Source organism: Eutrema salsugineum, unplaced genomic scaffold, assembly GCF_000478725.1.
Source record: "Eutrema salsugineum unplaced genomic scaffold, Eutsalg1_0 scaffold_9, whole genome shotgun sequence".
Lineage (NCBI taxonomy): Eukaryota > Viridiplantae > Streptophyta > Magnoliopsida > Brassicales > Brassicaceae > Eutrema > Eutrema salsugineum.
In genome coordinates, this window is record NW_006256342.1 from 1,621,167 (window position 1) to 1,632,454 (window position 11,288).

At 37.0% G+C, this 11,288-nt stretch overlaps 3 protein-coding genes across 3 annotated transcripts in view; 2 read left to right on the forward strand and 1 right to left on the reverse strand.

Annotated features, from left to right (window-relative positions):
* The window catches only part of LOC18008561 (extensin-3), a 1,690-nt gene extending 598 nt beyond the window's left edge, over window positions 1-1,092 (forward strand). Inside the window, 5 exon segments of the mRNA XM_006390079.2 lie at window positions 193-297; window positions 407-601; window positions 603-703; window positions 804-892; window positions 895-1,092. Of these exon segments, the coding sequence (XP_006390141.2) occupies window positions 193-297; window positions 407-601; window positions 603-703; window positions 804-892; window positions 895-953 (549 nt within the window). The 3' untranslated portion in view covers window positions 954-1,092.
* A 1,976-nt stretch (window positions 1,093-3,068) lies between these two features.
* On the reverse strand, window positions 3,069-4,551 carry LOC18007911 (SKP1-interacting partner 15). Its single transcript, XM_006390081.2, has one exon. It carries the CDS (start codon window positions 4,365-4,367, stop codon window positions 3,246-3,248), a length of 1,122 nt encoding a protein of 373 aa, XP_006390143.1. The 5' UTR covers window positions 4,368-4,551; the 3' UTR covers window positions 3,069-3,245.
* Window positions 4,552-6,100: 1,549 nt separating this feature from the next.
* Window positions 6,101-7,935, forward strand: LOC18008240 (protein TWIN SISTER of FT). The gene is made up of 4 exons (XM_006390082.2): window positions 6,101-6,353; window positions 6,706-6,767; window positions 7,305-7,345; window positions 7,636-7,935. The coding sequence occupies exons 1-4, from the start codon at window positions 6,153-6,155 to the stop codon at window positions 7,857-7,859; spliced, it is 528 nt and encodes a 175-aa protein (XP_006390144.1). The 5' UTR covers window positions 6,101-6,152; the 3' UTR covers window positions 7,860-7,935.
* The last annotated feature ends 3,353 nt before the right edge of the window (window positions 7,936-11,288 follow it).

The following is an 11,288-nucleotide window of genomic DNA, read 5'->3' on the forward strand; positions in this document are numbered from 1 at the left end:
TCCACCTCCACCAAAAAAAGGACTACGAGTACAAATCCCCTCCACCACCGGTTAAGCATTACTCTCTCCTCCAGTTACAAGTCCCCACCTCCTCACCAAGAACACTACGAATACAAATCACCTCCTCCTCCGGTTTACAAGTCCCCTCCTCCTCCGGTTTACCACTCTCCACCACCTAAGAAGCATTACGAGTACAAATCTCCTCCTCCACCGGTTTACCAGTCTCCTCCTCCTCCGGTTTACCACGCTCCCCCACCACCAAAGAAACATTACGAATACAAATCTCCTCCACCACCGGTTTACCAGTCTCCCCCTCCTTTGGTTTACCACTCTCCTCCACCACCCAAGAAACATTACGAGTACAAATCACCTCCTCCACCGGTTTACCAGTCTCCCCCTCCTCCAGTTTATCATTCTCCTCCACCACCGGTTTACCAATCTCCCCCTCCTCCGGTTTACCACTCTCCTCCACCACCTAAAAAACATTACGAGTACAAATCTCCTCCTCCTCCGGTTTACCAGTCTCCTCCTCCTCCGGTTTACCACTCTCCCCCACCACCAAAAGAGCACTACGAATACAAATCTCCTCCTCCTCCCGTCCATTCTCCTCCTCCACCGGTTCACTACTCACCTCCACACCAACCCTACCTTTACAAATCTCCACCTCCTCCACATCACTACTAGATAAACTAATCGTCGACTCATGGTAATTATTATTTATCATACTTAACAATATGGTAATTAACTGGTACACTTCGATCAAATTACAGCTGCTTATTTCATACGTTTACATATATTCTTGTAGGAGTTGACGACACTACACAAGAGAACAAGGAATCTTTTGGTGATATAATAAAAGATACAAGATCATTAAGAGAATCGAAACGGATATATGTTCTAAAGAGAAAGTTTCCCATTTAATGTGTTTTTCTTCTTTTTTTTGTTCCCCATAATAAACTTCAAACATGTTGATGAGTGGTCCCTTCATGCATGCAAATTAGTCATATGTTTGTAAGTTCAAGTCTTATTTTATCCAAATTCTTCAATTTCAAAGTTTGGTTGTTTAATTAAATAAAAGTATACGTTTCTTTTCATTTCCTCTGCTCCACTAAGTAGCCTTCCTAATTTTAATTGGCTGCTATAAAAACCTCAATTGAACGTTTTAGGTATATATATATTTTTTTAACATCATCAATGATATTATTTTAAATTCCCTATTCTATATACATGAATTATATGTATATATATATATATATTTATTTTTAAAAAAATCGAACGATCAAGTGGAACTGGTCAACAGTCGTCGTACGTCGGTAAATAAAAATCAGGATTGCCGTTGACTTATGTCATACCGTATACCGTTGCCTCTTGCTTCTGAGAACTAAGGAGTGTTTTTTGCCGTGGCAAGAAAAATTTATGCAGTGATCAAGTATATTGTACTTTTGTTAGTTTCGACAAAAAAAAGAAGAAGATATACATGTTTTTGAGAAAAGGGATAAAATATAATCGTTTTTCTTTTAAAATGTTTCTTTCTCCTGTAATTTCGTATTTTGGATTCAGCATGTTGTTTGCATTTACTTAAATCCTTATACTTTGGAAGATTTCATATCAATTTCGCATTTAACTTACGGAAATGCATCAATTATCATTCAATTATCAACTTGCCTAGTTGCATTATTGATTACCGCTATTTTGGAAAAGGTAGGCACCTAGGTCATCATGCTTTTATTTAAGGGAAAAAAATGGAGTACGTACACATGGCTATTGCAAAATTAATATGTAATGTAACAATGTAAGAAGACATAATCTATACACAAATTGGATGTTTTTACGTTAACTATATCTTATTATTGTAACTCATTATTGTTTCCCAAATTATATATGTATTTTCCATTTTTCCAGGTTTAGGTCTAGACTTATGTGTTCCTTCTTTTACGTATTTAACTCTTTCCGTACACTGTCATTAATCAGGTCAACTATTTTGTTCTTGGCATCCTTCTTCACGCTTTTATTGACAGTACTAAGCTAATTCCCCACGTAAATCCACCATTTGTTTCCATCTGTTCATCTATATCCCTCTACATACCGTTCACAACGGAGATGCACGTTACCTACCGACATAATTAATTGAATTTTTATGAAGAGTTTAATAAGCGCGAGAGAGTTATGAAGAAATATATTTTAAGAAATTAATGGTTGGTTTGATCACTACAAGACAGATCTTTAACCGTTGCTTATCATCTGTGAGGACAAAAGTAAGAAGAGTTCACTTGAAGATTTATGTTATATGCTCTCTTAGTAAAGGGTTTGACTGTATGAGGATTGGTATTCTTGGTGTGTTATATATGTGTTCGGGTTTTAAATTTATAATTAGTCTTAATTCTGGAAATAAGCAACAATGGACAGTACAAATTATAAAAACAGTAGGAGGGCCAATAAAAGAGAGGAAGAGGCAGTGGTCAATATTATTATTTCATTTAATATCTATAATATTTTGTAATTTTCGTTTGATGTTTCTTTTTTTCATCTAAAAACCGAACCAACTTTAAACAAAAATCAACTAACATTTTTAATAAAAGTCGTCATTCCTAATCTAATGATCAGATTATAAGCTTACTAGAGTCCAATAAATCTTTTCTCAATTTGATCTAGGCACCGATGATGATAATGATCGATCATCTATAGACCGAACATAATGGTTTATGACATATTATGCCATAGGATAATGACTTCAATTTTAACCTTGCGTGTGCAATACGGCAGAAAATATGATTAGTTATTAGCAAAATACGCATCATCAAGCACGTTCCTTCAGTCTCAAGCTAATGATATCGTCATCAGCAGATGCATATATAGTGTATGAAGTAGACAGTTTGAAACCAGTTTCAAATTCAATGTAATAGAATTTGCTTGGTGACATTAATAGGTACCTCTTTTTCTTAATCATACTCTCTATATGGATGTAGTCGAACCACCATTTACTTTCGGAAATTTTCTAACTCCTTACAATGGTGATCAAACGCAACTAAGAAACCAGAGCAGATGATGGTTTTCATAAATCAGATGTATAGTCAAGACCGTTTTGAAAGAGAGATATATAATCAAGCAACGAAGTCTGGATTCAAGAAGAACACAAAAAAACAATGACAAGAGAGAAACAACCCAACAATAAACAAAAGCACAAACAAATCGCAGAAATCAGCAAATAATGTTGTTGTAAACATAAACGAACCTTTGCTTTCTTTTCATGGCATCATCATCGTAAGCTTAGCATCGAACACAAACCCTCGACACAATCCATCTGCATAACCAGGTACACCATCAATCCATCTCCATCCTTGCCAACAATCCCACATTGCAAGCTTCCCCATCCTCTTAGCAGAGAAGTAAACCCTATCTCCTCCTCCAAAAACTTTGAACTTGCTCGATTCTTGAAAACCTCTGTACATATCAAGAGGCATCCTTCCTGCTTCTTCCCATTCCAAGCTCTCTAAATCCAGCCTAAGTATCAGAATCGTTGAACAAGCCGGGTTCAACGAGAAGGTCGATTTCAATCCACCGATCATCAGCAGCTTGGAATCGCCGTTTCCTCGCAGCAAACGTGGTCGTTTGATGATATCGAAGATATCTCCCCACTCATGTTTCTCCAGGCAAATCCAATTCGTGTGAGTGATTGTGAGGTTTGTCAATTTACACGAGAAAAGCTTCCATTGGCTTCTCCACGGAGATCCAACATCGCACAAGGCGAAAACCGAGCTCGACATCAACACAGGGCTTCTAGGTTTCGATGGTAGATTCGATGAGAATTTCAACCACTGGTTAGCCATCACCGTACCTGAGTAATACAGCGCCGCGAGCTCCGTGAGCACCATGACTCGATTAGCCGAATCCACCAGAACGGTGCCGTGCCGTGACCAAGCCGAGCCTAGCTGAGGCAAAACCTTGAACTGACGAGTCAGCGGATTGCAGGCGACGAGGGATTTGCTGGACTCGACCGAGTCGATCGAGTCTCCCCAGAGGTAGATCAATCCGCTTGAAGACGCTACAGGCTGCGGCAATCGAAAAGGGAGGAAATCGAGATTGAATCTGAACCACTGATTCTCCTCTGGATCGTATACATGGATGAACGGCCGGATATTCGCCGCGGCGTGACCTCCGTGACGGTGGCTGTGATGATGCGGAGGCCGGAGAGCGAGTAGATTCAGCGGCGGACGAGTGGAAATGATCTCGGTGAAGCACTGAGAGGTCAAGAGCTGGTTGAAGAACTTACAGACGGATCTGCAGATCATGATCTGACGGAGAGGAAGAGAAGAGAAGATCTGGTGGAGCGAATCCGGCGGGAGACGGTTGATTGGCGACGACTCCATGATGTCTCCTCCGTTGAGTTAGCGGCGGCGGCGGCGGAGGACGGAAACGTGATTTCTCGAAAGGCGAAAGGGTAAAATCGGAATTGTCAGCGGAGTCGCGTCCTCTGCGTTGTCATTGGTTGCGATTTTCGGTATCGGAATGGGAGTAGTGAAGAAAAAGGGAATAAAATTGTTGTGGTTTCCGATTTTGTCCTCACTCACCTACTTGTCTTGTTATCATTGAAAATTTTTCTTATTAGACTATTAGTATATTTTTGTTCTTTATTAATTTTTTTTTATTTAACTCCCTAGAATTATTACCAGAAGGAGTCGACATACGAATTTCATTACATTAGTTTGTAAACGTTCTCCAAATTATTATTTTCAGCGTAAAATGGAGGCAATTTAATTTGGTGCCTAATTAAAGCTCAGAGTAACATCATCCTCCTGAGTCCTGACGACGGTAAATGTGGCCTACGAAGTGAATAGTAAGAGTCTGCCTTCACAAGGACATTACATATTTCACATTGAAGGAACTCAAACAGCCCAATGGGCTTGTCTAGTCTAGCTATCATCTTTCTTTTTGGACTGCCTAAATCAAAATTTTAATAAACCAATTTTTTATTTTTTGGTTCATCATGTAAACACGATTTTAACTAAAAATGCGATAGATTCTCTTGTTTAGGCTTTGTTTCCATTCACATAATTATGCAACGGGTCATGTCAAAATACATTAATTAAACAATAATTTGTTGGGTTTGTTTCTTTTCTCTCGTAGGAGGTGGCGGGTAAACTACATCCTTAACAAAAAAAAGCTCTCCGTAAAAATATATTATTGGCAGGATAATCATGGAACACCAGTTTGTGATAGTGTTGTGTCTCGTCGTCAGGGCCGGCCCTGAAGTAAGGCGGCTGAAGCCTAATTTTAAGCGCCAAATTTAATATATATTTTAGGGGCAGTAAAATTTTACTAAAATACTTCATAGTCTAATGGTTTGTTCGTTTTTTTGCTATCAAATAACCCAGATTTGATTCTCCAACATGTGTTTTTTAGGTAAATATTTTTTCTTGCTTTGGGCGTCAAATAGAGTTGGGCCGGCCCTGCTCGTCGTTGTGTTACCATTCAACCCCAATAAGCAAATGCTTCAAACGCCAAGATATATTAAAAAATCTAGGAGCATTAAGTGTCAGCAGTTACTTGTGTAGTTGTTTAGTCTGAGCTAAATGTCTTCAACTTCATGATGCCTACTTCGGACCATTATACTGCAGTTTTATCATTTTTTTTCCGAAAAATGTATTGTTTTTCAATGGACCAAAACATTTTTTTGCCTTGGATTGGGCATGTTCTCTTCAGTCGTAATTAGTGGAAGTGTATTTTTTTTTTTGAAGAGAGAGGTTTATATATATATATATATATATATGCATTGCAAATAGCATGATTGGAGGAAACAGGATCATATATTATATTCGCTAGCGAGTGGCAAGTGGGTGAGATATACAAATGTACATTACTTTGGAATATTGCGGTTTCTATTTTGGGTGGTGCAATTGTACTACAACGAAAAAAGAAAGAAGATAAGAAGACAGCAAGTACTGTACGTACGTCAAATTAACCAGTTTTCGATTCATGTAGATGACTAGACACGAGAAAGACAATGTTAGTGGTTTCATTTCATGGATTCGATCGATTCGATCAATTAACCAATGACATTCCCATTCAATTATAAATATAGAAATAGCTATAGAAATGTAGGGTGCAACCAAAAAACATTTTGTTGAGTGTTGAGATCGAAATATCGAATATATATGTCTTTAAGTCCGAGCGATCCTCTCGTGCTAGGAAGAGTTGTAGGAGATGTTGTCGATCCCTTCACGAGATTGATCTCTCTTAGGGTTACTTATGGCCATAGACAGGTTACTAATGGCATTGATATAAGGTCTTCTCAGATTGTGAACAAACCAACGGTCGAGATTGGAGGAGATGACCTCAGAAATTTCTACACGTTGGTTCGTCTTTTATTTTCCTCCGGACTTGATTAAGTGTTCCTCCGGTTAATTGATTTTGTATACGTTTTTGTTCTTTATTTTTTCAAAATTTACTTTCAATAAATATATCTTAACTGAATATTTTGACGATCCTTTTTTACATATGGGCATGTAACTACTACCTTTTTCTAATTTAAGTTTCATCATCTTTGTGTTAAAATATATTGTTTTAGCTTTGATCTATTTTATCATTTGCCAGGTGACTCTAATTTTAAAAAAAATAATACTCGTAGAATCGTGTTTCCTTGATCGCATTGATATCTTTTCATCATCATCTTCTTATTCGGTTAGTGTTGACGGGGTTTCAATGAAGGTAATGGTGGATCCAGATGTGCCAAGTCCAAGCAACCCTCACCTCCGAGAATATCTCCATTGGTTCGTATCATCTCTCTATTCATTTCATTTAACTTTACTTAAGAGATATACAGCCTCACAATTCCTTCTTGTTCTAATTAATTATACTTCAATATTTTTAATACATACAGGAGAGTACGAAATTTAGAGACCTACGCATTTCTTAAGTAACACAAAATTGATATTTTATTTATAATAGAAGAGGACACATATCGAATCAATTTTTAAAAAAACCAAAAAGGAACGTGTCAGTGAGTCACTTACAGAAATTTTTTTTTAAAAAAACTGAAATTGTCACTATAGTTTTTTTTTCAAATGTACTTATTAACGAATTACACATAGATTCTATACAAGTACAGAACTAGACTTGTAGTCAGTATTAGTCTCCACTTAATTTGAAGTGTCATTTTATATCATAGCTAGCACGTAAATTATGTTTTGTTTAGTCACCCTTATTAAGTTTCCAAATCATGTATGCTTTTCATTTCCAAGCATCGCATTTTTCATATATGCGATAACACCATAATTTAAATCTAAAAATGGATATTCTCGTTACAGGTTGGTTACTGATATCCCCGCCACAACTGGAACGGCCTATGGTGAGCTTAATCAACCCTATAGATTAACCAAAGTTACATACATATAAATAAAGTCATACATGATGTAAATATGCGATTGTTCAAGTGCTTGCTGTAAAGTGGACAGACTAATTAAAGAGATTTTGTACACTGCAAACAAATTTTGAGAAGAAAACATTAGTCTATTATTCGTATGTTCTAATATCCGACTCAAACCGAGAACATACTAGCTAAAGTATGTTTTGTCAATCTGTTGTAACCGATCAAGGCTTCAACTGAATGCATGATTGGTGACTAATTGTTTAATTCAGGCAATGAGATAGTGTGCTATGAGAATCCACGTCCCAACTCAGGAATTCACCGTGTCGTGCTGATATTGTTCCGACAACTCGGAAGACATACGGTGTATGCACCTGAGTGGCGCCAACGGTTCAACACTCGTGAGTTCGCTGAGAACTACAATCTTGGTCTCCCTGTGGCTGCCGTTTTCTTCAACTGTCAGAGAGAGAATGGCTGCGGAGGAAGAAGAATGTAGATGCCTCCTTCCTTTGACTTATTATTATAATAAGACATTTAAGCATGATATATATACGGTGTTGTAATAAGAGTTTAATGATATGACTAAAGAAAAAGTGAGCTTTGCTTACTTGAACATCTTCTATACAACGTAGCTATACTTTATATGTAATAAGTGAGTGGGATGAAAGAAAATGAGTGCGTTCTTGCTCGTTTGTTGCATTCTTATAAACATTAAACAATCTATAGAAGAAAATGAGAGTTCTTGCTCGTTTCTTTTTATATCGATTATAATTCGGAAAATATTTTATTTTAGTCCGAAAAACTAAGTAACCTAAATAGAAACGAATTTCGGAATACCAATGCGTAATTTTAAATTTGAACTGAAGCCAGGTATCGGCAAATGGAAACGAACTGTTAAAGAATTTACATTATCAAGTAATAAAAATTCGAGACAAATAGCATCGAAATAGTTATGTATCGCATATAAGTAATACGATGATACAAATAGTTATGTATTGCATATAAGTAATACGATGATACATAATATAACAACAATTCAATTTACATTTCAATCTCATAACATTTTTTCTTTTAAGATATTCGGCCGACAAGCCAGTAATCTGATATAAATTGATGTGCAACCCACAGTCGCAGATCAAACATCGAACCTTCTAGCTCTTTCCAGAGATAAAAGTGGTATTAGAAAGGAGCCCGGAAAGAAAGTTCTCACATCCAATACAGCATTTTTAATTCACCTTTCACTTTCCCAATCATCGATTCAATAGGCTGCAAAACAGAGAGGAGGCTAACTAAAGAACACAAGTAGAAATCAGCTCTAACAAAGGAAGTTGTAACAACACACAAAATAGTAGACAGCCCTCAGATCTTTCATACAGAGCTTATTTGAAGTCATTGACGGCACATCGCATTGGTATCCACCAAAGCCAAAAGACCTAACATCATCATCGCCACCACTGTAACCATCATGCATGTGTATATATATATATATAGAAAGAGAGAGAGAGAAAGAGAGAGAGAGAGAGAGAGAGAGAGAGAAAGAGAGAGAGAGAGAGAAGCAGGTGCAGCAATGGAGATGATGAGTCTCGCCTAGAAACAACCAAGCGGTACCATCGGACTCATAAAGTCATCATCACTGGGCTTGAATCGTTTTAAAAACAACTACACTCAGCTATTATAGATATACCATATTGTCGCAACATCAATGAACAAAACTTCAAAACTATAAAAACAGAAACTTGAAACTGCATTGTTAACAAAACGCCCTCAGTATTCGTTTAAATCTGTCATTTGTGGCGCACCAAACTCCGGTTATCAAATGACCCGTAGTTACCATTGCAATAAACCAGGAGCAGCAGCAGAAGCAGCGATAACAAGAGAAAAAGAAGAAGAAGAAGAAGAAGGAGAAGAGATAGTGTTGACAATGATGATGATGATGACGATGAGCTGCAATGATTACTACGAGGTCAAAAACTGAAAAACCAGGGCACCACTCAGAAATTTCAAATTTACATCAATGGGCAAATTCAGAATCCGATAAGACAGAAATAAACCAAGTAAAAACTGAAACTTTTTTCGAAAAATCAATGAAAGCCCTCAGATCTCATAGCTATATATCTGATCATTCACGGTTTGCAAGTAAATGGGTAAAATCCAGCAAACCTAAAAGCCCCAAAAACCGCTAATCCGCATCCGACGCACGTGTGTGAAGGTGAAAAAAAACTGTGGAAGTGAAAAGTGCGCGTGTGAATGTCGTCGGCGACGAATCAGCGATGTTCAAGAGTTAAAGGATACACCACATGCCGGAGATTATCCAAATACAACCGCTCTATTACATAATTTATCCATCATAGGGCAAATCAACAACAATAAACTGCAAAACAGTATTCAGAATTATCGTATCAGGTTTGAAAACTAAACCAAATAAAACACTTCGAAAACGAAAATCGATTGTCGACGAGAGATCTAAGTGTTAAAAGTGAAATCGGAACTGAGCCGATTTTGCTTGGAGGTGAACTGAAATAAAAGAGATGAAATTAGGGCTTCAGTATGTTAAATGACGTTTGTACCATCACGCTTTAAGCCTATACAGTAAATTGTTATTATTAGGTTCGTGGGCTGGCTCTGAGGTTAAAAACCCATTACTACAAGCCCATTATGATTAAACAAGCCCGTTATGCAAAACTCTGACGACAAGATTAACAGAAGATGTTTTGATAAATTACGAATTTTTTTGTGGTGTGATTTGGTGCTCCACCACCACTCTTGCAACTGGCAATATTTAAACACAAAGACAAACCATTAGTAAAGTGGATTTGTAGAGGATAATTCATTCATATTCATCAAGTTTGGATTTCTAAACATGCTTAAGTTCTTGAATAAGGTTAGTAAAAGAAGAAAACAAAGAACTAACTTCTCTTATTGTCTTTTTTTTTTCAAAAAGTTTTAAAGGAAAACGTATAATATCTGACCAAGGAATATAGTATAGTTTTTTTTTGGGTAAAAATATAGTATAGTTTTATGGACCAATTAATCTTATGATTTATAGCTAATCGGATATCGTTTTAAGAGATGGTATTAAAATCCAAAAACAAAAAGCGGCAACCAGAAATAAGCCACATTGACCCTTTGAAATTAGACTATCCGGGAATGGCCCTTCAAGAACACTTTCATCACCAAGATCTAAAGATACTATATTTAAGATAATTGATGACATCACATAACTTGGTTCATCAAACTATAACTATCGTCGTTAGGTCAATTCTTATTATAAAATTCCAATCGTTTTATTATTCTCGCAAAAATCCACATATAGTGGTTGAAATGTTGTTTAATTGGTCCACACCCCAAAATAAGATCACCAATATTCAATAAAAAGTTTGGCACAGGTTTTGTGAGTTTTAATTCGAGTCATTTGACCATGAATTAAGTGAATCATAGTTACAACAAAAAGAAAAATGAAAAAGAGCTTTATCTAATTTTTGTTCGTGCCCGCATCGTTGTGGTCTAGGAAAGGGTTGTGTGAGGTTTGGGAAGTTTGGGTTTGGGCCAAAGGCCCAAGCAGTTTACATGGTAGTCCAATAACAGGCGATCTAGCTATCTCTGGCATTAGTTGGAAGGCATTTCAAACTCGGGACAGGTAGTATGGTGGCCCATTTGGATCTCATGGATCTCATGGCCCGTTGACTCGAGTTCGCTTGAAGCTCATAGTGTCTGTTGAACCGTTGAACCAGGGAGAAGTCCACACTATAGCACTTCGATGCGTTCCTACTGGAGCTGACCGAATCAGCCGATAGGGTTTATCAAAAAAAAAAAAAAAAAAAATTTGTTCGTGAAAATAAACTCAAAACTATGCAATCTTCACATTCCTTTTGTTTATGCAACTTTCACATTCCTTTTGTTTTTATAAAATACTGTATAACATATC

Coding starts and splice junctions, on each gene's coding strand:
- LOC18007911 (XM_006390081.2), bottom strand. CDS start 4,367: ATGGAGTCGTCGCCAATCAACCGTCTCCCGCCGGATTCGCTCCACCAG.
- LOC18008240 (XM_006390082.2), top strand. CDS start 6,153: ATGTCTTTAAGTCCGAGCGATCCTCTCGTGCTAGGAAGAGTTGTAGGA. Junction 6,354..6,705: donor TCAGAAATTTCTACACGTTG/GTTCGTCTTTTA, acceptor GTTTCAATGAAG/GTAATGGTGGATCCAGATGT. Junction 6,768..7,304: donor CTCCGAGAATATCTCCATTG/GTTCGTATCATC, acceptor TTCTCGTTACAG/GTTGGTTACTGATATCCCCG.